The following is a 23,839-nucleotide window of genomic DNA, read 5'->3' as shown; positions in this document are numbered from 1 at the left end:
ATTTTCTGCAGATTTTTCTGTGTTACTGTCCCTAACATTGCTCCCACTGATGGGGGATAAAGTGAGGGCAACAAGCAGGGGAAATTTTAGCCAATGTTTAGTAACATGGCTGCAGCCCAAGTCACTGTGCAGAATGTAATTCCACTCCTCTGAAGACTCAGCAGTGCTCATTGCAGCAGATAAACAAGTCGCTCTGTTACCCTGAGGCGTGACAAGCGCTGCTGTGGAGCTGCCTGGGTGGAGAAGAAGGGATCCAGTGCAAGATCCAAGCCCACATTCCTACCTGGGAAAGCTGAAGAAAGAAAACCTATCTCAGCTTTCTGCTAGATGCTGTCTTATCACAGGCAGAGCACGTCTCCCATATCTGACCCCTGGGCCCAAGGCAGGACTTGAAACTGAGTTCACTGTCACCAGTAATGTCTTTCTCTCTTCTTGCCTAGGCAGAATATGTTGAGGGTGCAAGTGGGGTGCTTTGGGGTCACTTCTCTGCAGTGCCATGGAAATTTTAGACAAATCATTTTGGGTATGTCTGTATTAAGAGGGTTGAGAAACACCAACGCTCTTCACTTTCTCTGGGGCCCCTCAAGGCCAGGAAGGAAAATCAACAGAGAAGCAAAGCAAATACTATCTGCCCTGCTAAACTCCACAAGCAGATATCCTTTGGACATAACAACTCTGCACAGTTCTGCATCAATACTTTTGTATTTTTTCTAGCCCCAGGCTGTTATATGTCATATACCTGCAGCACCATTCAAATTTTACTATTTGGAAAAAAAAAACCAAACCACACAAACAAACAAACAAACAAACCCACATCCAGGCTTGTTAGAAGAAATAAACCTTTTGAAGTGCTTTAGATGTTTTGGTAGGAAAGAATATTAAACCTCCAGAGAAATATCTTTTATGGCATGATAACCAGTGAACTTTGCCCAAGCCTGTGGCCCATGCCTCCGCTTAAAGCTTTTAGAAAATCAATTAAACTTGTCCTCCTTAGCAAGTTGAGATTTTTATTTTTTTCCACAAAGTAGAGAGACAAAACTCCCAAATGGTATCAGCAGCATCCCAGCACGGAAGAAATGTAATTTGTCAGACCACAGCATTGTGAAATACTTCACAGCTGAAACTATATGGACTTGACAGAAACTGTAGTCCAGTTAACGCCTCATGTTAGAATTTTACTCAAGAGTAATTAATTGGCAGGATGTCCTTAGCCCAAAAAAAGCATATTTAACATTTCCTGAACCATCATAAATTTCACCATCTGCCATCTTGCCCTAACATGCTCCCTACATCTTGAGAAGGCACAAAACCGTGAGTGAAGATTTGAGTGTCTCTCTGACTACCAGAGTTCAAAGCATCTGTCAGCTACACCATGTACCAGAACACAGCACACATGACGACTAGAAATCATACACTCAGTAGTCAATGCTTCTCTCAGACTATTTATAATTCCATCTCTTGGAGAAAGAAAACAACATATATATTAATGCAGGGTCGGATTCCAGCACAGAAATTCTTTGTCATGCCCCTAGTTTGGTCCTAAGTTAAGGCCCTACTTGATTAAAAGTGAAAAACAAATAATGTAGGGAAAGCTGCATGTTACTTGTTAAAAGCTCATGAGCTGAAGAAGCAGCTAAATTCACAGTAAATCTCAACCTGTGGGAATCATTCATTCAGAATTAGAAGAATTTTAATATCCATTAAATGTTCTCCTCAAACAGTTACTTGCTGAAAAATCAAGCCTGAATATTCGGTGAAGATAGTTAATTCATGTTTGTGGGCTTCTGTGTAGATTTTGATCAGCAAATTGGCCTCAGTGAGTGCTTTGTGGAGAAGATACTAAAGCTGAGACTCAAATGTTTTCTCTCCTTACCAAGACCATCACAACAAGACCTGTGTGTCCTGAAGTCTGCTCCTGCCCAAGGTAAACACCACATGCACATGCACAGCACGTCCATCATCTCTGGGATGAAGGGGACCTGCTGCCTCAGCACTGCTCACAGTCACACATGTCTGGGGAGCTCTAGATGTGAAATGGGAAGCGATACTCAATGACCTGTCCAGGATTTCCATGTGTAAAACAGCCCAGGTGTAGTTACTCTTACAGGAGCTCTGGACACACCAATGGAAATCTGGTCCTCCTGAGCTCTGGGAATGCCTCAAAATGATACTCTCTCTCTCCTGAGGATAATGATAATTTTGTACTTCCCACTTGCTCACTGATGATTATTATGCAAACTATTTGTGACACAAGCAACAGGACAAAACCTAAACCCCAAAAGTATTGTCGCTTAAACCTGTGACAAACCACAGCCACAGTTCTGAACAGCCTCAGGTCACCCCAGCCCACAGGGAAGGCTGTGCAGGGATGACTTGCAGCAACACAAACCAGATGTCAGAACAGATATCCCCCATGCTTTTTGTTCTTCCTTGTTGAGACCACAAGGAGTACTTCCCTTTTCTTCTCTGCAAGCAGCTGAGAGCTCTTCTATCCACATATTGCTTTTCCATTGTCAGGCTGCTAATTGAAACTTAAAAACCTTCATTAGCCACTTCCCATGGACCTGCATGTGGATTCATGCCATGCAGCAAGGACATTGACTAATGAAACCTGACAAGTGTCATGAGAAATCCTACAGGAATTCTGATCCCAGCAGCTTGCTCTGTCTGAGATGACCATCCCATGGCAGAGTCAACAAAAAGATGTGCTTCAGCTCTGCAGGGCTGTCAGGCCTCAGACAGACAGATCTTTAGGACCTCCACACAGCAAGAATATTCCTTTGCTGCCTCTTTGCAGAATTCCTTTTTCATCTCTCTTGCTTTTACTTCTTTATGTACTTGTTTGCTCTTAAAATTGCCATTTTCTCACTGGACTGTGTATTGCTGCTGCTTTTTTGTGCTGTTTGCTCATGTGCAAGCAAACCAAATATAATGGCCAACTTTCAGTTTATTGGTCTGGTTTTGCTACCAGGCTCTCTGCCGAATGATTACTGAATTTCTAAAGGAGCAGGCAATAAAATGTACAAGGAAAATGCAGGTGAATTCCACAATCACTTCACCTCAACAGTGATGTTATTATGAGCGAGATAAAGGTGTCAGACACAGAAGTGTGGGCTCAACATGCCTTTGAATTAAACCTGCAGTCTTGTGTAACAGGGCTACTATATCCCTTTTGCAATTTAGGCTCTCTGAGTTCCCCCTCTCACCACACTTTAACCCATTTTTGAGGCAGTTGTCACATAAACCCAGGCACGCTGGGGGTGGAGTACATCCCAACACACTGAATTCCCAGAATTCCCAGAATGACTAGACTGGAAGAGACCTTCAAGATCATTAAGTCCAACCCAGCCCTAACACCTCTACTAAACCATGGCATCAAGTGCCATATCCAGTCTTTTTCTAAACACATCCAGGGCCGGTGACTCCATCGCCTCCCCAGGCAGGGCATTCATTTCAGAACTTTATCACTCTTTCCATAAAAAACTTTTTCCCTAATATCCAACTTATATTTTCCTTGGTGCAGCTTGAGACTGTGCCCTCTGGTTCTGTCAGTTGCTGCCTGGAGGAAGAGACCAATCCCCACATGGCTACAGCCACCCTTCAGGAAGGTGTAGAGGGCGATAAGGTCACCTCTGAGCCTCCTTTTCTCCAGGCTGAACACCCCCAGCTCCCTCAGCTGTTCCTCACAGGGTTTGTGTTCCCAGCCCCTCACCAGCCTCGTTGCCTTCTCTGGACACACTGAAGTGTCTCAATGCCCTTCCCAAACCGAAGGCTCAGAACTGCACACAGCACTCTGAAGTGCACAATACACTGAAGTGAACCACTCTTCTTCTCCAGGAGTGGCACTTGGCCCCACACACAGAGACAAGAGGCTGTCACAGCAAGATGCAATGTTTGGGTAATTGCTGTTTTTCCCTGGTGCATCAGGTGAAGGGAAGCATTTGTCACTCCTTGGAGCAATCCCCAGCAATCAAAGGCGCTGACTGACGGCGCTCCAGGGACGGCGGCCGAGGCGCTGCTCGCCAGTGACTCCTGCTAATGAGCAAGCACTGCCTGTGAGACTGCTGGGAAGCAGCTTCTCCAGAGCACTTTCAGACAGTCTGCTTTCTTACCAAACACCAAATAATTGTAGAGCTTCTTTTTAAGAAAGGAAAGGAGGCTTTCCACTGAAATTTGCCGAGCGGCTTTAGAATTCGCGTATTGGCTCAGTAACTAGCTAGTGGTGTAGCCTTTTCCTTTGAAAACCCAGCCCCTTCCATCCTCCCTTTTGCTCATATAAAGCAGGCAAAGTCAGGCAAGGCAGCCAGGACTCGTGTTGCGATTGGTAATCGTAGGACTGAGAATCTATTTTCATTGACTGGACAACAGACAGCAGTGGTGACTCTGCAGCTGACTCCCAGGACAGCATGTAAGATATGCATGGCATGCTGTAAGCTTTGTAGTCTCCTTTGCAGAGGAAAATTCCCTAGATAAGGACAACAGCAGGGAAGCAAAGGAGGACAGACTGACGAATTTTACAGCAGCACGAGTCCTCAGAGAACACTAAGATCTCTTTTATGGATAGAAATCATTTTCATTAGCTGAAAGAAGAAAAAGAGCAAATGTTTAAACATCTGAACTTGAATAATTTGTTCCAAGTAAACCCTCACAAAGCACAAATGCAAACAACCTTACTTCACCTCAGCCTTTCTGGATCAAGACATGTCTCAAAGTAGATCTCCTAACACCTACAGAAATAGTGACAGACAAAGAAATGGGAAAAACTTTAACTCTTACCTCGCTTAGGTGCCTTGGCAAAGATTTTTCTTATCCTCGAAGGCCAGGACAGAGATGCCTTCCTTTAAAAAGAAATATTTTACTGAACTGTTTACAGTGATTTACAGGTAACTTATGATGCATTGATTTCATATCTAAACTGAATAATCCTTAGTAATCAGAGACTCATAAGTTGAAGGAAAGAAAAGGACAATTTTCCTTTTCCAGTTTTTTATTTCTACCACATACCAAAATGTCATGTACTGTTTGGATATCTCAGTTTACATGATGACATAAACAACAAGTTAAACTTTATATCAGGACCTCATTAAATATAAAAGATAAATAAATGGGGCTCCATGCTCTTTATTCAGAAAACATGAATTCACTAATTCGTCACTTTATTAATTCACAAATTCTCCAGCTCACAAACTCTCCAACTTACATGTTGCTCTCTCTGTGCCTCAGTGATGTCACACCACATGTTGGGGTGTGACATCAGCTGTACTCAAAGCCAGAGTAGAATGGACATTCGCCCTTGCTTCTTGCCAAACACCTCTGAGAAAAAACAGAGCCTAGGTGAGGGGTAGAGCTGTTAGTCCTCTTGCCTTGCTCAGAGAAAGATTTGGGCCCTCACTTGAGCTCAAATCAGGTAACAACTGATGATTCATTTTTCCAACACAGGGAGATATCTGATAAACATAGACATAAAAATATATTACCAGCAAAACCAATAAAATGCAGCACAATAGTACAGCTATCATAGGATGTAATGTAAGATGCAATTTGCCATTTGCAGATGGTGGATATCTCATAAAAGCGCCATACCAATGATGTTCAGAAGTTTGTTCTATTTCTGTTGCAATTCTGACAATGCAGCCAGTATCATGTTTGATAGCAGTGGTCACCTGTTTTGGACAAATAATAGCCATTTCACAGTTGGTGACTAAAGTTTTCAGCTCATCAGTTTGAGAGCACACTGTGTCCTGTGCTGGCCCTAAGGGACCAGTGGGGCCCATGTTGTAGGCCAGTCTGACACCAGCACTGGGGGCAAGTTTGCAATAGGGTCTCTGTTAAGCTGTCTGTGGGCTTTAATGACATGAGGTGCTTCAGGCTTAAATTTTTACCTCTCATTACCCAACTCCAATTCGATTGCCAGTAAAATAAATTATTTTGGCCCAAGTTGTCTGTTTCACCCATGGTTGTGATTGCTAAGTGATCTCCTCCTGTCTTTTTCTCAGCCCATGAGCATTTCATCATATTTTCTCTAGCTGAGGAGGGCAGTGATAGAGTGCCTTTGGTGGGCACCTCGTGTTCACCAGAGTCATCCTACACAGCTGCATAGCAAGGAATTAGTTTAATTCTGGCACAGGATTGAAGCAACCCTGGATGTGGTGTGTGTAGGGTAAGCATTACCCAAATTGTTCACTATTTCAACCCAAATCACAGGGAATTTGCCATGGGTTTAACAGAGTATACTTTCTGATTATAAAGAACTTTTCCTTCCCTAAGATCTGCTTGAATATGAAAAATAGAGTCCTTTATTCTATCACAAATTCTGTGGGTGACCACTCTCTATACTACTCCATGACAAATAAAGTCCTTAGAATACCAATGATATTTCCTGCAGAGGAGGTAGCTTGGTGTTTCCTGAGTGAGCTGAAAAACTGTTCTAGCAGGTAATGTCTAGGCAGGGAAATCTGGATTTGAGTTTACCCTCAGGCTGTAAATTTCACTGCATTCTCTTTTTTCCTTAAGCTTTCTTTAGTCATCAAATACCCAACTAAAGTGAAAAATCTTCTCTCATCTGTGTATAAAACAAAACTAATGGTTTTATCCATAAGTGATGACAGAATATTACTGTGCAGAACTTCATTCTTCAGGTTAGACTTAAATTCACATTTCATGGAGTGGCCAGAAAACGGCAAAACATTTCAGTAAAACATTTCAGTAAGATATAAAATCAGGAGTGTCATCACTGTCCGATATAAAATAGATAGGACAATGTTATGTAAATGAAGTGCTAACCTGGTAAATCTAATAAACCACCTCTTTGTTTTATTTTGCTGGTATCAATACCTCCATCCTTAAACACTTAAATTTTTGTCACTGAGATCACTGTATCATATATTCTGAGCACAATGTAAAAGCAGTTTTGCATTTTGTAGACTATGGATTTCCTATTTGCTGAACAGTCTACAAATTTGAAGACACATACAACCCACAAACATAGAATTCTTTATTTCTTGGCACGTAAATTCGACAAAATATTGCATTCAGTATTTACACTGACCCATGGAGAGGTAAAAACTCCGTTAAAAGAAAGCTGCTCAGGGTTTCCTTTGGAGAAGACACACATGCAGAAGTCTGGGAGGACTACAAGCTGCTGAAGTCTCTACATGTAAATAAACAGCCAGTCCTGTTTGGTTACCTCACAGTCTGCTCTCAGGAGGAGACTCAACCACACATCCTTTTATCTAATTATTCAGGGGCAGATTTCAGTTTCTGTGCCTGGTCCAGCATGCTCTCCCAGCTTTCTGGTCTGCCAACAATCCTTGAGGCTGGTGTCTCCCCAGTTCAGCCACCTGGGCAATGAAATTGGGATCTCCAGGCTCAGCATCTCTCTCCACAATGTAGCCAGATTTCCCGTGAAACCCCTTTCAGGACAACATGGCTGGAGACTCAGCAGCATAATTCTGCATTAATGAACACTTCAGTTCCAGCAAGGGCATCACACTTCTGTTTTCCTGCCACCTCCTAGAGCAGCCTCACACGGGATAGCCCCATTCCCCCAGCAGTGCAGGGTGCCTTTATCTGCAAATCCGAGGGACCACTCACAGCCATGACTGACAGTAGCAGCAGAAAGTCATCACCTTTACAAAATTGAAAATTGCTGTTTGAGTCTCATGGATCTTCTTTTTTCAGATTCAGATTCAGATTCAGAATGAAAATCTAGTTATTCTTGGAATTTAAGTGAAAATATGGGAATGGTTCCTTCTCATTGCATGAAGAATAACAGACACTCTACAGCTGTAAAAGGAATATCCTTGAGGTTATCCTTGAGGTCTCACACGTGCTCATTAACAATTACTTAGTTTATTAAAAAGCAGGTGAGTGTCACTTTTCAAAGATAGGAAATTAAAAGTCTCAATGCCATGGAGCTGCTGTTGGAATAATTTCTTCAGAAACATAAATTTAGATTAATTTTCAATACTTACAAAAACCTGTCCAAACCGTGTTTTGTCACACAGTTTCACCATAACCATTGCAAAGACTTTCTGGCAAAATTAATGTGTTTGTATCAACTTTCACCATGTGAAATTTGTCCAGTAGTTGCAAAACAATACAAAAAGGTTTTCTTTCTTCAGTTTTGAACAGTCCATGACTGATAAAACCAGAAATAGGAGCCAGTACTGAGAACATTGAGCACTTAGGTTTAAATGAACTGTCTCCTATTATCACGGGATTTTTCAGCACTCTGAATGTTGTAATTCTGTAAACTGTGGCTTCTTAACACCTCTTAAGGTGTTAAGAGGTAAGAGTTTGCAAGGTAGAACTTGCAAGCAGAAACAACTTGCATAGATTTTCCACTGGTCATTTTTTTGGTCATTTGGTTTGTGTGTTTTTTATTTTTTTGTTAATTTATGGAAGGGTTTAGGGTCGGCTTTCTATGATGTTCAAAAAAGATTCAGATGACCCTTTATCTTTATGGAGGAGATCTGTATCTGCACAGAAAGAACATGGAAAGACCTAATGAGGGCCTTTAGCACAGAAATGGCTTCCACCCACATAAACCAAACACATTCATGCTGCAACAGTACTTGCAGCCCTGACCCACATGGGGAGAGTGAAGGGAACACTCAGGCTAAGCAGGAGCTTGGACTGCATCAGCCAGTGCTAGAAGAAGTTCCAAACCCTTTGCTGTGTCTGCTGTATGATGGATGTACTCATACACACATTCATTATTTGTTTAATCCCCTATTATCTTTGTTTCTGTATTTCATAACGAATAAACATTTTTAGCATCTACTGATTTAAAAAAATGACTGTCATTTTGTGGCCATATGTATCATACAGAAAAGCTGCATGAAGAATAAGTTTAGTTTAGTAGTAAAATAATTTTTTAAAAATATATTTACATTCAATAGCTGGAACTTGTCTTGAAAAGAAAACTGAAAGAATGCAGAAGAGCATGGGGCTGATATGGGGGTGGTAACTGAAGATAACAACAGAAGCAAGAAGAAATTTGAATTAATACCATCCCTGTAAAAAAGAATGGCCAAGCTGCATCTAAAAATAATATTCATGAACACATCATATCATTGCAGGATATAGTCACAGTAGTATTCTGGACTTCAGCAACACTACCAGCAAAAAAAAAAAAAAAAAAAAAAAAAAACACAACACAATTAAAAAAAAAAAAAGAAAATGTGCAAAATACTTGTTTTCTGTTTTCACCAGAACAGTAGCTTTCTGCCAAACGCCAACATAGGAGTTACTTTGCACTATAAAATATATTTGTTGCAGCAGCCACCATACAACTTAATGAACTTGTTCACTTTGGCAAGACAGGCTTTGGATTGTTTTCTATTATCCCTTGCTTTCTCACAGAGTAAGCACACTAGGCTGGTTCACAACATTAATCACAGTTTTTAATTTGGATCCCTATTAGTTTCTTCAATATTCAAAGCAGCCCTGCTAGAGACAAAAGCAATAGCTCCAAGGCAACGGAAGCTGTTCACTACTCTGGTTAATAATATTTCCCAGCCTCCCTTCCTGGCTGATGCTGAATTACAGAGGTGCTTGCTGGATCCAGATGCCTCTTCATTGCTCTTCTTCCTCCCACAGGGACAAGGGGACAAGGAGGGAGATGGAGCCCAGGCTGGCGTTGGTGGCTGCAGGAGTAGCCCAGGTGTGCCAGGGGGACCCCAGCACAGGAGGTCTCTGGCCTGGGGCCAGGACACACCATGCAGCCCAGCCCTCTCCCCAGATGTCAGCCAAAATGACCACACAAACCAGGGACCCCTCAGTGCTCCAGGGATCCTTGACTGCAGTCTGCTTCCTCAGCGGCTCAGCATTCTTACAGCTCTGCTTGAGTGATGTCAGTCACTCTCCAAGTTAATTAGTCTGCTTTCAATTACTAGGATAATTAACACCTCATTTAAAGCAGAAAATAGTTCTCTTAATTTCAGTACTCTATGACTAAATTTGCGTTTGCCTCCAGCCCAACAGCTCCCAAAAGCCTTGACCTGATAGTGCTGATTGGGATGATTAGCCCAAACAAATTACAATATTACAAAGACTTTCCAGCTCTGTCTATTCCAACCTTTGCAGGATTTTTCAGGACTTTCAATGCGTATTTTCCTCAAAGAATACTCAGGGCATTGCAGGAGATTCCCTATGAAACCATACAGAGAAAAACTCTGCTGGCTGCATCAGTAGCAGTACAAGTGACCACCACACAAGAAACCATCTTCATTTAGTTAGTTTTTATTTTCATAGGGAGCCTTGAAAGGTGCTGTTTCAGCCAGCAACCAACCCTTCAACAAAACCATCTTCAAAACTGAGCCTGTACATGGAGAGGGGTGAACCTGAGCCACTTGCCTAGACAAAAGCCCTCTGTTCTGGGGAGATTTTGTTCTCCAGGTGTAAGGGAGTAGGGAAAGTAATGGAGGTGGGAAAATTTGCTGATATGTGGAGAGATCTGCAGGAAACAGAAGACCTTCAACAGCATAATTTCTTCAAGAAATCAAGGTAACAGAACCTGTCTTTTGGAGAGATTCTTAAGTTTAAAGCTGAACATAGTGAGATTTTCCTGTGGAAAGGCTAAACGAGCATTTAGATCTCTTGCATTTCATTTGATGAAAGCAAACACCCCAGGAGGCAAAAGCTATTTAACCTACAACTAGCTTTTATTTCAGATTATGTAAGGGGTCCATTTTTCACGTAGTTAAAACACGTATTTCTCCTTTCTGCTTTGGTGTTTTAATTCAATAGATTTTCAGGAAAGACATTTTCAATACAACTAAACTTTCATTATGACAGTGACTGTGATGTACAGTGTCATTCAAATATGTGCTTACTTTTGAGTTCTTTCACTTAGACTGGGATAAGCTTACCCAGAAGCTCAAAAACTGAATAAAGATTTCTGTTCATCAAAGCAAAGATTTCTGCAGATTTGGGGGAAATGCCTGTCCCACACTGCTTGAAGGGTGCTATGTGATTGAGTTATTAAAGATGGAATCACCATGCTGTAGCCGAAAGGGGGATGTTAAAAATGAATGACAGTCCTGCCTGAAATGAGAATACAACTACACATGCAGCCTTAATATTCTTCTAGCATTGCTTGGAGTTTTTTGCATAAAATTTCTTGCAGCAGGAACTTCTGGTTGCTTGACAGATTCAAGCTGACAGTCTACAGGTGAAAATCTTTCTTCCACATTGCAAGTTGAGTCATTCGGGACTGTGGCGACAAGGGCACATTATGTGAAGGCACTCACCTTATCAGGGTCAAGCTGCAAAAATCCTCCTAAAAATGGCTTCATTGGCTTAAAAAGTTTGTTCCATGCTTAAGAATGTGTAGAATTTGATTCTATGCAGAGGACTCCCTTCCATGTTTGATTGCTCATTTTTTATTCAGCAAGAAAATATCCTGTCAGCCGTCAGCAAGGATCAGCTCTCCAGTGCTGTAATTCTGATAGCAGTTGTTGATTTTACAAAAAGAGGAGCTAACTTGCAGCCAATCTCCTCCTTTTATTCTGGGCTTGATGCAACTTTGGAGGCGTTATTAAGAATTTAAATCATAAACAGAGTGTATTCCATTTCTTTCCTGAAATTTTAGGTATTTATCTTACCTGTTTGAAGTGACAGATTATCTTCCCCCCCCCCACCAACAGAAATGAATATAGCAAAACTAATATAAAGCATGCAGGTAATATTGTGCAGTTTCCTTTTATGTGCATCAAGGAAAATCACCCAGACCCAGAAAGAGACACCAGACAGAAAGATTTCCATCTGACTACAGTGCACACTAGGACAACAAACCTCAAAATATATTGCTTTTTTCTTATGTTCTCGGCCTTCAGATAGAATCTAAAAATAGAGAATATCACTGAAAGACTCAGTGATTTGGTCTAAAGATTGCACCAATGTACTTCTTGTGTTAGGACCTTTTTGATAACACAGCCACATTCTTTATTGTGGTGAAAAATGAGGTAGCTTAATTTGCCTACTGTCTTATATTTCCCAGAAATGTGATCATGGTGATATCCCTTAGAAACATGCTAGACCACTGCAAAAAACCAGCTGAATTTTATGGCAAACACACACGGCATCAAATTAAACATCCAAACAAGGGATACGGTCAAGACCAATCAGAGTTAGGAATCTGGCTTTGTTTCTACCTCAGTAGTCCAGCAAAATCCTTAGGTTATGGCACATGCTCTGCTGTGTCATGCTATGTGCTTTTCGGACTGTTAGTTCCTTAAAATACAAATTACAGTGGAAATTGCATTGGAAAACAAGAATTGTTTCAGTCTGCCATTCTCTGCAGAAAGTTATCTTGCATGGCACAGAACCAGTCCCCCACTGTGCAGGATTCGTGGGTTGCTCTTTGGAGAGGCCAAACAATCTTCACTGCAGAATTAAGGGATTCCAGGTCACCCTCTTGGTGTTAGATCCTTAGTAGGTGCTCTGGATCTGGCTATGGTTCACATTTCAAAAACCCCTAAAATATTATTTTACTAATTTCATAAATATTTATATGGTATGCAGCAGGGAAGCAACAGTCCTGATTACAAGCTACTCACAGGAGGCACAACTGCAATCCAAGTGCTAAAAAACCAGATTGTTATAATTGTAATTGATTAGTACCTCGAGCTGATGGAGAATATTAGCACTTGTCACAGAATTATGGTGTCTTAATCATCCTTGTATTGACAGAATATTTGAAACAAGTCATCTCCTTCAAATAAACCTAATATCAATGCTTGACTTATGGATATTGTGGTGTTTGTGGATCAACATTTCAAACACTTCGCATGTGAATGCATATTTTAGATAACTGTTTATACCACGTATACTCTTTACCTTATTTACTGCTGTGTTTCCAACACAGAAATTATATTTATAATCTTATTCTGTATTTCCTCACAGAACATTGTGGGTTTTGGGTGAAGAAGTAGGGCTATCACAGCAATTGATGGTACCTGTTAAATAAGAGACAGTAGGGCAGTGAGCAGCCGTGATTCCACTCCCACCACAGCAGTGACAGTGGCTGTGGGCTCCGCACAGGGCTGTCCCTCCAGCAGGCCAGGAGAAGACACTTCCTTCTGTGTTCCTCCCCATTCTGCTCCCAGACATCCCAGCTTAGCATCTTGAACAAAGAAACTTTTGTATAAAATATTTGCTGTAGAACCAATCCCAATCTGGAAGGAAACACCACTTCTTATTTTATCACAGACCTCTCACCTACCCTTAAATAAAATATTTTGCATTGTGACTGCAACTAAGGTTGGGATATATAAAATGATACATTGCTGAATATGTCCAACTCACAGCTTCAAGGAGATTTGGAGACACTCAACACCTCTAGCAGAATTTATCAGAGGTTGGCACATCAAGTCCAGAATGCCATTAAAACATGCTTTAGCTTTGGATCCACACTTAAGTAGTCAGATAGTTGGATGAGGTGATCACTGAGGTCCTTTCCAACTGAAATATTTTATTTTAGTCAAATTTTGGTTATTCTATCCATATAGTCCTAAAGGTGCCTATGGAGGAGGCATATCAGTCTGTCTAGCAGTTCTATTTTCTGGAGCATTTACCTTCCATAAAACTAGAAGTACTAAAAGAAAATTATCATTTATGAAGTCGAAATACATGGTTTGATCTACTCCCCCGACAACTTGCTTCCTGTCGTACTCTTTGCAAAATTGTAATGCTGCCATCAATTCCAGAAAAAGGGATATAAAGTCATTTAGAAGTGGGGTGTACATCTGTGCCCAAAAGGACAACTCAGGCTGTCAAGTACGTGCTAATATGAGTACAACCATCACAGCTCAAGTGCTGGCTTATCAGCAAAACCATAGTGATTTTGTGACACAATAATCTTTGCTTGAATAATAACTATTTGTCAAAAAACAAACGCAGAAGAATATTTCTTATTTGCTGAGATGTCTCAGATTTAAAGGAATTGAAACCTCCTTTTTTAAAAATTATTTGGTCAAAATAAATACACAACATTCTGCAATAATCAAAATTATTTCTTTCCTACAACCACTTTTTTCCCCTACTACTCATCTGACAATACTGTTTCTTTGTTTTAATATTTTAAGTTGTTCTAGATAATATATTACTTTACATTATTTTTTAGGATCATTTTCCCTTCTTAATTAGAATATCAAAACCACAAAAACTTTCACAGGTTAGAGAAACTGTACAATTAGCAGTCAGAATCACTGGAATGAAGCTCGGGGAATCAGAAAGGAATACTCCTGCTGACTGTGTTTTCTGACAGCCATCTGTGAAAATTTCATCAATAATGTTCATTGTTCTGTCTATGTTACATCTGTGTCATAAAAATATCTTTAATGCTTTAAAGATACTGGGAAAATTCCACTACATGCAATATCCACTGACATGGAGCACACCACTTCAGCGTGGTACATGATTAGAAAAGATAACTACCAGTCTGTTCAGCTGATATTCAGATGTGAAATGAAGTCATATCACTCTAAAACAGGGTCAAATTAATTCACAGTCATAGTGAACAATTGTTCACTCTCATATGCATGATGTTTTTTATTATTTCCCCCTTTAGGCATCTTGTAAATGAAGGACTGAAATTTCAACTCAATTGCTTTCAGAGGACTAAAGCTATTATTTTGTCTTTTGTGTTTATTTATTGTATGACATTTCTTTTGGATTTTTGGTGGTTTTGGGGTTTTTTTAGTTTATATTACTGAAATTGTAAAACTGCGCTGGTACGCTAAAAATATAAAAATTGTGGGTAATACAGTGAAAAGTCTAAATGGAATGTGACTGAACAGAATGTATTTAAGAAGTAAACCAACCTCATAATCACCATGGAGGTACTTCAGCAGAGATGCCAAACTTCTCAGAGAACCAAACACTCAGTGGATGTGTGCAGTTGGCAGAAGTTACAAGTAAAGAAAAAAATACAATCTACTCTGTAGTTCTCAAAGGTTTTATGCAGCACAGGGAAATAGACAGAAGTCTCAGTACTTAGTACAGAAATACTTAGTACAGTGACTGTTCCTTCCTGTGACCAAACAGTCAGTCTCACTGTTAAAAGTTTTGCTTTTAGTTATGTGAGCAAGAAATTATTTTAGCAAGAACTTAGAATTTGAAAACAAAATACTCATAGCTAAGACAGCCATTTAAGCTAAAGCTCAAGGAAAAAATATGTTGAGGAGTTTTGTTTTGTTTATTTTTTCCCATACAGAATCTTTGGGAAGTTGTTATACCTGGCCAAATATATGCATATTTTATATATATATATATATATATATATATATATATATTTCTCTTTTTGCCAGAAGTAAAATATATCTTGAAGAAAAGAGGTTATGGACATACCCAACTACTGCAGCCAAGGGATCTACAGGGGTGCCTGGGATCCACAACACAAGTACGTGTGCACAGTGCCTATTATCCAAGATTTCCAAAGTCCAGTAATTTCTATTGACAGCAAGAAGACTTTCCAAATTTCCTTTCTCCTGTCCTCTCTCCCCTAAGCTCTGCAGGCAGGAAGTCCCTCTTTTCCTCTCTCCTTCCTCTCTCTCCCCATTAGAAATGTCACTACCCCATCTGCCGCCCTGAGCTCACTTGTGCTGGCAGGGACTCGCGGGCAGAACGAAGGAGCTGAAGTCATTCAGGAAAACGTGCTACACAGACCCTTCCAAGGCAATTGCTAGCACTTTCCACCAAGGAATAATGTTGTGCAGAAGGGATTTATGCTGCTGTGGTTCTCCTTTGATGCCTGTAAGACAGATCAGGACACATCTCCTGCATCATTAAATCCAACTCCTTCTTGCTGCGGGAACCATGTAGTTTATTTGTTCCAAGTGTCTGTGCTTTGTGTCATCCAAGCTAAGTGGTGACCAAGGGAATTGCTTCCCTGAACACAAGAGATGCTGCTGAAATACCTGAATTACATGGAATTATCTTTGTGCATCTATCTCAAATGATGTTACAAATTCAGCCAGCAAATGTGCATGTATTGTGGTCAGCAGACTTTCACTCACTTGAAATGATGAATACTTTATGCCTTTTATCAAATAAAACTGTAATAACACATCTCAAAATGTGCAGTCTTTTTGGAAACCACATTGTACAGGAACTGCTTCTTCTCATAATTACATATTTGGCAACAGAGGGTGAGGGGGTGAAGAAAAGCTCTTTTCCCATCTGCAGAAAATCCTGACAGCCTCTTGAAAACAACAGTAATGAGGGAGAGAAAAAGAGGTATTTGTGAAGGCTTTAGATATTCACACAAATAATATTAATTTCACACAAATATGCCAAACACAAAACCTTTCTTGATTTTTTTTGTTTGCACGGGAGGAGGCTGTGCACATTTCACTGGAACTCCTGGCAAAATACAAGGATCTCAGGGCATGTAGCTCTCACAGAATATTTTAAGAAAGAAAATCTTGGTGTTTTATTTCACAGTATTCACACCATTGCAACTCTAGACAGAGGCAGAAAATGAAGAAGCAAAAAATGGATCTAAATTTACTGGACCAATAAAGTGAAGAAAAGGGAAACATTCAGATTAGTCTTCATAGAGCCTAAGTAGCTCACTTCATCCTAAGGAAACTCCTCTTTGCTGTGGAGCCCTGAATACGGGCTCAGGGAAGTTTGAAAAGGAAATAAGTGTTGTCAGCTCTGAACAGCAGCAGAAGGAAGAAAGGAAAATCTTTTAAGAACTCTGTTCGGGGAACCAGACATGAAGAGCAAAGCTTTGCCTTCAGCTCAGCCCTTCACCCTACAGTATCACAGCAATTTCAGGGTAAGCTGTTTGCATGATCTGACACTTTACAAAATCTGTATCCTCTTGTCCAGGGGAGAATGTGCTGTGGCAGTCACCAGCATTGGAATAAGTGGAAATTTCCAGTCATAGAAGGAGAAAACTTGAGGCCTTTGAAAAGTCTTTGCTTTATAAAGTGTGGCTCCTGCTCTCTGCCTTGCTGTCCTATCTGCTGGCATGTACAATTATAACATTTCAGCTGAAGATCTACATTAAAAAAGTCTGCAAGGCAAGATACTGAGTGCATATGTTTATCTGTAAAAGTCTCTATTCAGAGACAGAAATTCTATTTATACCTTTACATGTACTGTAAATTTTCTGTAATATCCATAAAGCATTAGAACATGCTTATGTAAAATAGAGCACATGAATGTCTTTGATCTCCAGAAGTGTTAATCTCTCTTACTTGTGCTACTTGCTGCTTAATAAACAAAATATTTCTTTTAACACCCCAAATAATTCAGGCCAAAAAAAACCTCAGGACACCTTGTCACTGAAGATGATTTTGAGACTTTTGGTTGCTGGATGCCATTAAATGTATACACAGGGACATGATAAGGTAAGACTGTTCCTTAGGTCAATACTTTGAAACAGACACTATTTGAAATAAAAGTAAGTATTGCTTGTCATGCTCTCAGGCTGCGTTTTGATTGGTATTTCAGGATAGGAGTAAATTGACCACAACTGCAGTGAATCAGCTCAAACATAAGCAGAACATGCTGCTATACTCCATCTTGGACTACTCCTGGAATGGTCTGTGGACCAAGGGAAAGCACAGATGCTTTGCCACCATCACTTATACGTAATCATGGCTTCTTATATTCAGTCATTCTGCAGTTCTACTTCTGTTTTTATTGACTCAATCATTTTGCTTTATTTAGCCAAACTACCTATGATTAAAACCAAGTTTTAAATGGAATATCTACAAACTTGGGTGTGGAGTTCTTCCTTGAGTTTTGTGATAGCAAGTTTGAAAAACATCTTTCTTTCCTTATAAAGTGAGGTTAAAAGCTTCACTTCTTCTAATTTGCATGATTGGTATTTAACAGTCTGAAAGAGGTTGGTTTGTTCTGGCTTTTAATTTTTTTCCAGGAATTTGGGAACAATCTGCTAGACAGCATGAACTGGTAGCCAGCACAATGTGCAGCTTCAACAGTGTCCTGTTAGTTGGGGAAAAGTCTCTGAACTCACTAAATTCACCAGCCCTGCTGTCTGGGGGCTGAGGATGGAAACAGGACAGCCCTTTTCCTAAGGACCAGATCTCATACTCCACCAAAGCCTGACTGAAGGTCTGGGGTGCAGAGGAGCAACAGAGAGGGCAGGTGGGTACTCAGTGTCAGCTGCTCAAGGGGTAAAAGCTACAGGAAAACTTTGGAAATACCTTAGAGGAATAATTGAGGAATAGATCAACCTGTTGTGTGACACCACCCTCCCACATCTGAAGGACACAGTTTGTGTGGCCTCTGCCACTCGGGTTCTGAGAAAGAGCTAAAAATATTCTAAGGGATTGCAGCTGCAGCTCTGGATGGAGAAACTCAGCTGTACTGTATCAGTGTAACTGGGAAAAAAAAGTGTTACACTTTGGATTTCATCCACATCAGCTACTACCACATAACAAATTATTACTCCTCTGTTTCAGCTTGCAGAAAAATGTGAAACATCTGAAGAAACATCAGAAAATAACAAGAGAAAAAAACCCCATCTCTTAAATTGATTGTACTAACAAGTTTTATTGTTACAAGAAAAGAAAAATCTCAAACAAACAAAAAAAACCATCCCCCACCACCTCACAGCAGGGTTCCCTAATTCAATTGCTGTGTTGTTTTAAACTGAATACTGATGAACTTCTGATTCTGGCACTTCAAAACTTCAAAACTTCTTGATTACTTTAGCTCAGCCTGAAGCACTCAACTTTATTGTAACTCAAGGCACAGCACCAAAATGCAGGACCAGCCCGCCATCCAGTCAGGGTAATTCCATGGATTAATCAGGATGCCTGATTCCCGGAAATTTTGGGCACATTGGCTGAGCAACTGATTATGGCTGTGCTACAAATGAGAAAGACTATATCTTAGAGCTTCCCAGACAGCACATGATGTATTCTGCCTCAGGAAGTTCAGTGTGCATATTACTTCACAGCTTGGATTCCAGTCGCTCACAGAAGTGACCTCCATATTCTGGAATTATTTGAGAAGTTTGTTGCACTCAGAAAGCATCTTATTTCACTATCATGGTGACATTCACGCATATGAGCATATTATTCTCAGAATCATCAGAGAATCCTTGCACAACAATACTATAGTCGCCCTAAAACAAGGAAGGAAAAAAAAAAAAAAAGAAAATTAGTCCACAATACTGTCTGCTCTTGTCTGAGTGGCTTCTTGGAATGATTCTGGTGATTTCTGTTAGAACTGAAAAAGACACATTCCCATCAGGGACTGTCCTCATAGGTATAGTCAGGTATATGAGTGCATAAAAATAAAACAGTGTTCACCTTCCTTCTCATGGCCAGCCTGCTCAGGAGCAGCATTTCCTGGTCTAGCAGAGTCCCACCAGGAATTGTCAGGTCTACCATGAGTTCCTCATGGATAGGAGGACAGCTCATGGCAGAGGATGTTCCTGTCTGTTACAAGCTCTGGGGCTACAAGATCCCTTGGACTGTTGGAGGCCCATGAGCTAAGGGGGATGGTGGAGATTTTGGACCAGTAGGAGCCCCTTAGAGACATTTTTAGGGATTAATAGTGTTGATAAGGGTCTTGGAAAAGCTCAGACAACTGATGAGGCAGTTGTTGGATGAGAATGGCTTAACCTGAGGACTGGTGCTGCCCCTGGTTTAACAGTAAAGCACTGCTTTTACTTTTTGGATACTGTTATCCCATTTCAAATCTTTGAAAAAGGTTTCATGGAGTAAAAGAGCAGCATCTGAAGAAAATGTAAAATAAAGAATGAAATGGGCAGAAGGAATATGAATGGATTTACTCAAACAGGTAAAAGGAAAGAGAATAATTTACCAAACAAAATTAAATAATTAAGGTGACATTAACCGATTACTTTGGTCTTTTCTTTTTTAAAAAAAGTAAGAAAGAGGAATAATAACCTTAGAACATCTAGCATTTCAGAGATGCTACCACTTTATTGTCATCAATTCTATTACAAGAAAGTTTTCTGACATTTCCTCTTCTGTTTTCTACAGTTTGGCTGAACATCTTTCTTCAGAAAAAAGTATACCTGTAAGTATGTGATTTTACTATTATATAAAATATTGAAAAGTACCTTTGGAAATTCTAATCTTGAGCCTTTAATGTCAAATGCTGATTCAAGTGTTTCTGAAAAACAGAGATAATTATAATACAAAGAGTTACTTAACCATAAAGCCATCAATCAGACTGCCTAAGTAATTTCAAAGCAATATGGAATATCTCTGAGCAGCAGTTGCCAATTTCACTTACTTTTTCACTGATAAAGCCCTCATCTGGTTCTTCTCTCAGAGCTCTTACTTTTTGTTGAAACCACATCAGAAAATAAAAATTAACCACAGTGCTCCTGCAACATCTCCTCCAGACAAATCCTACTGTGATAACTCCAGTAATTTAACTTGTAATAGTAGTTCACTTGAATGGTAACTGAAGAGAGCTAATACTGATTCTTAAAGAAAGGAAAACAGACTGTATTTTGACATCCTTACAGGTCTTTTTGGCCTTTACTCTGACATCCTGCCTGGATTCTCTGAATCTGAGCATGTATTTTGTTAATATTTGTTAGCCCCTACTGAAGGATTCACTCTTCTCTATTGGAAAAAAAAAATCGTCATCCTACATAGGTTTATAAAATCTCTTAAAAAACCCATCCAAGCACATATCTAAATAAACTTTGTTCTGGATATTAGTAGTGCCCACAGTGCCTCTCAAATTTCCTGTTCAGTCCAGTCAAATGCAATCTTTCCATGTCATTTTAGAGATGTTCAGAATAAGTGTCATCATCAGATGAAGGATATTAGTAATCCTCATTTATGGAGATGGAAACTGCAGTACAAGGATATTAAAATAAAGAATTTGGATATTTTCTACTTCACTGGAATTCTGGCACTGGAGAATTGCCTGCTCTGAGGTCTGCTGCCTGCCAAGCAAGGTCTAGACTGTGGGGCCAAAACTGTGTTTGCATGGGTTGATTGCCCTGTGTATTTTCACACCAACCTCCTTTCAGCGTTCCGCACAGTGAGTATTCATCGTCAGTTCCGCTGCAGAGGACGTCCTTCCAGAGGAGTGCTTTGGCACCATCATACCAGACATTGAAGACAATCTTCAAAAAGTGAATGTCACTTCCTAATGAAAACATGGCAAGTTAGAAAATGACAACTGATGGAGAGGAAAAGTGTATATGGAGACATATTGTTTAGATAAAAACTGGATTTTGCCAAAATACTGTATTTTTTGTAAGACTTCCCCAAAATTAAAAAGGTATGTGTCTTGAAAACTTCTACTTCCAGAAGAAAAAGGAAAAAAATCTATTGTTGCTTTCAACAACAACAAAAAATTAGTCTTAAAAAATATTTGGGAGAGAAATTTCAAAGTCTGTTTTAATTTCTTCAGTAAAGGAAAGAGAGTTCATTCAGCTCCACAGCTACTATAAACATGTGCTCAAATGAAGACCTTATTTTTAAGCAGGTGTTGCAAATGTCACAGACATCTTTTCATTAAAATCCTTTCGTTAGGATTTTTCCTGCTGAAGCTGAGAAGTTTCAGCAACAAAGTGTAAACAATGGTTATCTGCTGCTGTGGAATGCAACAGGTGGATCCGTGATTGGTCTCCTGTGGATGTTTGGATTCACTGACTACTCACAGCAGAGCTGGCTCTCGCTCTCGGTCTGAGCCAGCTGCCTTTGTTATTCATTGCTTTGCTATTCTTAGCTTAGCTAGCCTTCTGAGAACTTTCCTTCTATTCCTTTTAGTATAGTCATAATGTTATGTATTTATCATAAAATAATAAATCAAGACTTCTGAACATGAGGTTAACATTCTCGCCTCTCTCTCACCCTGAAGACCCTTGTGACCACGGTCACATTGCAAAGAAACTATCACGAATGCATCATAAAAATGTCTTTCAAGGGAAGTAAACCTAATGCAGAAGGGGAAGTTTATGATACAACCAGATCCTAAACATTTCATTAGCTGAGCTTGCTGCCTTAAAGGTGGGTTTAAAGATCACAGTTAGGTTTGCACACAAAATGCAGTACCATTTCCAGCTTTTGGAACATGCATATTCTTCATAGAAGTCCTACCATAGTTGGATGGCCTGATGATACTCTCTCTCCTTTAAAAGACCTGGATTTTGTCCAGGCCAAAAGACCAAAATGCACCTACACCTAAACTGTCACAGATATGCATTTACAGCAACAGACTGCGTGCAGGGCTCTGGTAACTGCTCCAAGTAAAACTCAAACACATTTCACAAATCCTCATTTCTGTCCATCACTATAGTTTATCTGTTCCATTTTTAACCCCAGAAACCAATTTCCTATATCACATGGCATTTAGGATGAAGTGTCAGTCTTTTAGTTGTATTTCATTTTCAGCATTTCCAGAATATAATTGTCTAGTTAAGAGACACTCACTTGGAATCCAGGTAAGAGCAGCCTTCCAGACAGGTTTGTTCCTTGTGCTGCAAGGTGTCAGATTAAACTTGAAAGAATGAGCTGTAGAATCTACAGGAAAAAAATATTATTGCACATTGATAGTGTGAATAGGTTTCTCCATAAAATAATAAGAATATACAGTTATACAAAAACCACATACATATTTTTAAATGTATTTAAGTTATATGCCATAAAATTGCTCAATAGAATATATGTGGTAAATATTAAATATGTTTTAAAAATTATATTATTAATTATTTTTACATTTAAAGGACAAAAACAGTATCATATTTCTTTAAGTAAAGAGAAGTAAATTTTTGGTGGATGATATTTTGCACACAAAAAAAACAGAGACAAAAGTACCTTTATTTCTCTTTTGAAGATATAAAACCTTTTTATTAGCACTAAACCAGCATGGTCTTCTACTGAAAATATCCCTACTTATGCTAATCATGCTGACAAGAGCTAAAAATATTTTTAATGCATCAGCGTATTTTCCAGGTAATGTTAATGAACCTTTAAGTAGATTTGCTCTGTGACTGACCCACCCTGCATTTTTAAAACACACAAAATATCAGCCCATGACACAGACAGGGCAAGGAGGGACACACCATGCTGTCTCAGAACCTGATTGGTACTGCAGCCTGACAGAATACGACAGTCCCTCTTTTTTTTCACATACTTCAAGCTTGTCATTGTATCATACTGGTTAACTCAATAGGTATCATTTATACAACAGAGTGCTTGCAAAACTAGTTTAAATCCATTATCTTCTAATATTTTCTGAACAAAAACATGCCTACTTTACTTGAGAATAAAACTCTCTCTCTCCTAGCTGCTGGAACCAGCCTTGTGGTTAGATTTATGCCTATGAAGTAAAATTCTTATAACAGAGTGATTAATAATAGAAATATACTTCTTTTTCTTTTTCTGTATTTCTCAAAGAAACATAGAAAGAAAAGAAACAAATTTAAAAGAAAATTCACAGTCCCTCAGACTACAGTAATTATTCCAGAAATTTAACAAAAGGATTACCTATTTTTTTACTTACCACAAAAAGTATACGACATTTCAAGATCTGATGATGTACAAATTAATTCACTGACTCCAGGGGTAAATAAAATGAAAAAAAGGAGTTCAAACATAGTTACTTTTTTTGCTCAGTATCTGATGGTATAAAACTTCATTTGGGAGAAAGAGGAAGAAAATTCAGCACAGTCATCGTCAGTCACATGTCTTCGGGGAAAGTTCTGCTATTTATCAAATTCTCTGCAATCTTTGTTAATTCTGCTGCAGCACTGTCAGTTATCATCACAATAAATTTTGTTAAGAAAAAGAATTCCTACTTTTGTTGTTACATTTTCCCCAGACAGTGCAGCTGAAACCAAGAGTGAAAAATT

At 39.5% G+C, this 23,839-nt stretch overlaps 1 protein-coding gene across 1 annotated transcript; it reads right to left on the bottom strand.

The window, feature by feature from the left end:
* Positions 1-18,514: 18,514 nt before the first annotated feature.
* LY96 (lymphocyte antigen 96) lies at positions 18,515-23,636 on the bottom strand. Its single transcript, XM_064703554.1, has 5 exons — positions 23,491-23,636; positions 22,419-22,508; positions 21,001-21,129; positions 20,081-20,133; positions 18,515-19,114 (listed from the first exon to the last, which is right to left on the bottom strand). The coding sequence occupies exons 1-5, from the start codon at positions 23,582-23,584 to the stop codon at positions 19,025-19,027; spliced, it is 456 nt and encodes a 151-aa protein (XP_064559624.1). The 5' UTR covers positions 23,585-23,636; the 3' UTR covers positions 18,515-19,024.
* Between the last annotated feature and the right edge of the window lie 203 nt (positions 23,637-23,839).

Source organism: Zonotrichia leucophrys, chromosome 2 (genome assembly GCF_028769735.1).
Source record: "Zonotrichia leucophrys gambelii isolate GWCS_2022_RI chromosome 2, RI_Zleu_2.0, whole genome shotgun sequence".
NCBI lineage: Eukaryota > Metazoa > Chordata > Aves > Passeriformes > Passerellidae > Zonotrichia > Zonotrichia leucophrys.
This window is presented reverse-complemented; position numbering and strand designations above follow the sequence as displayed.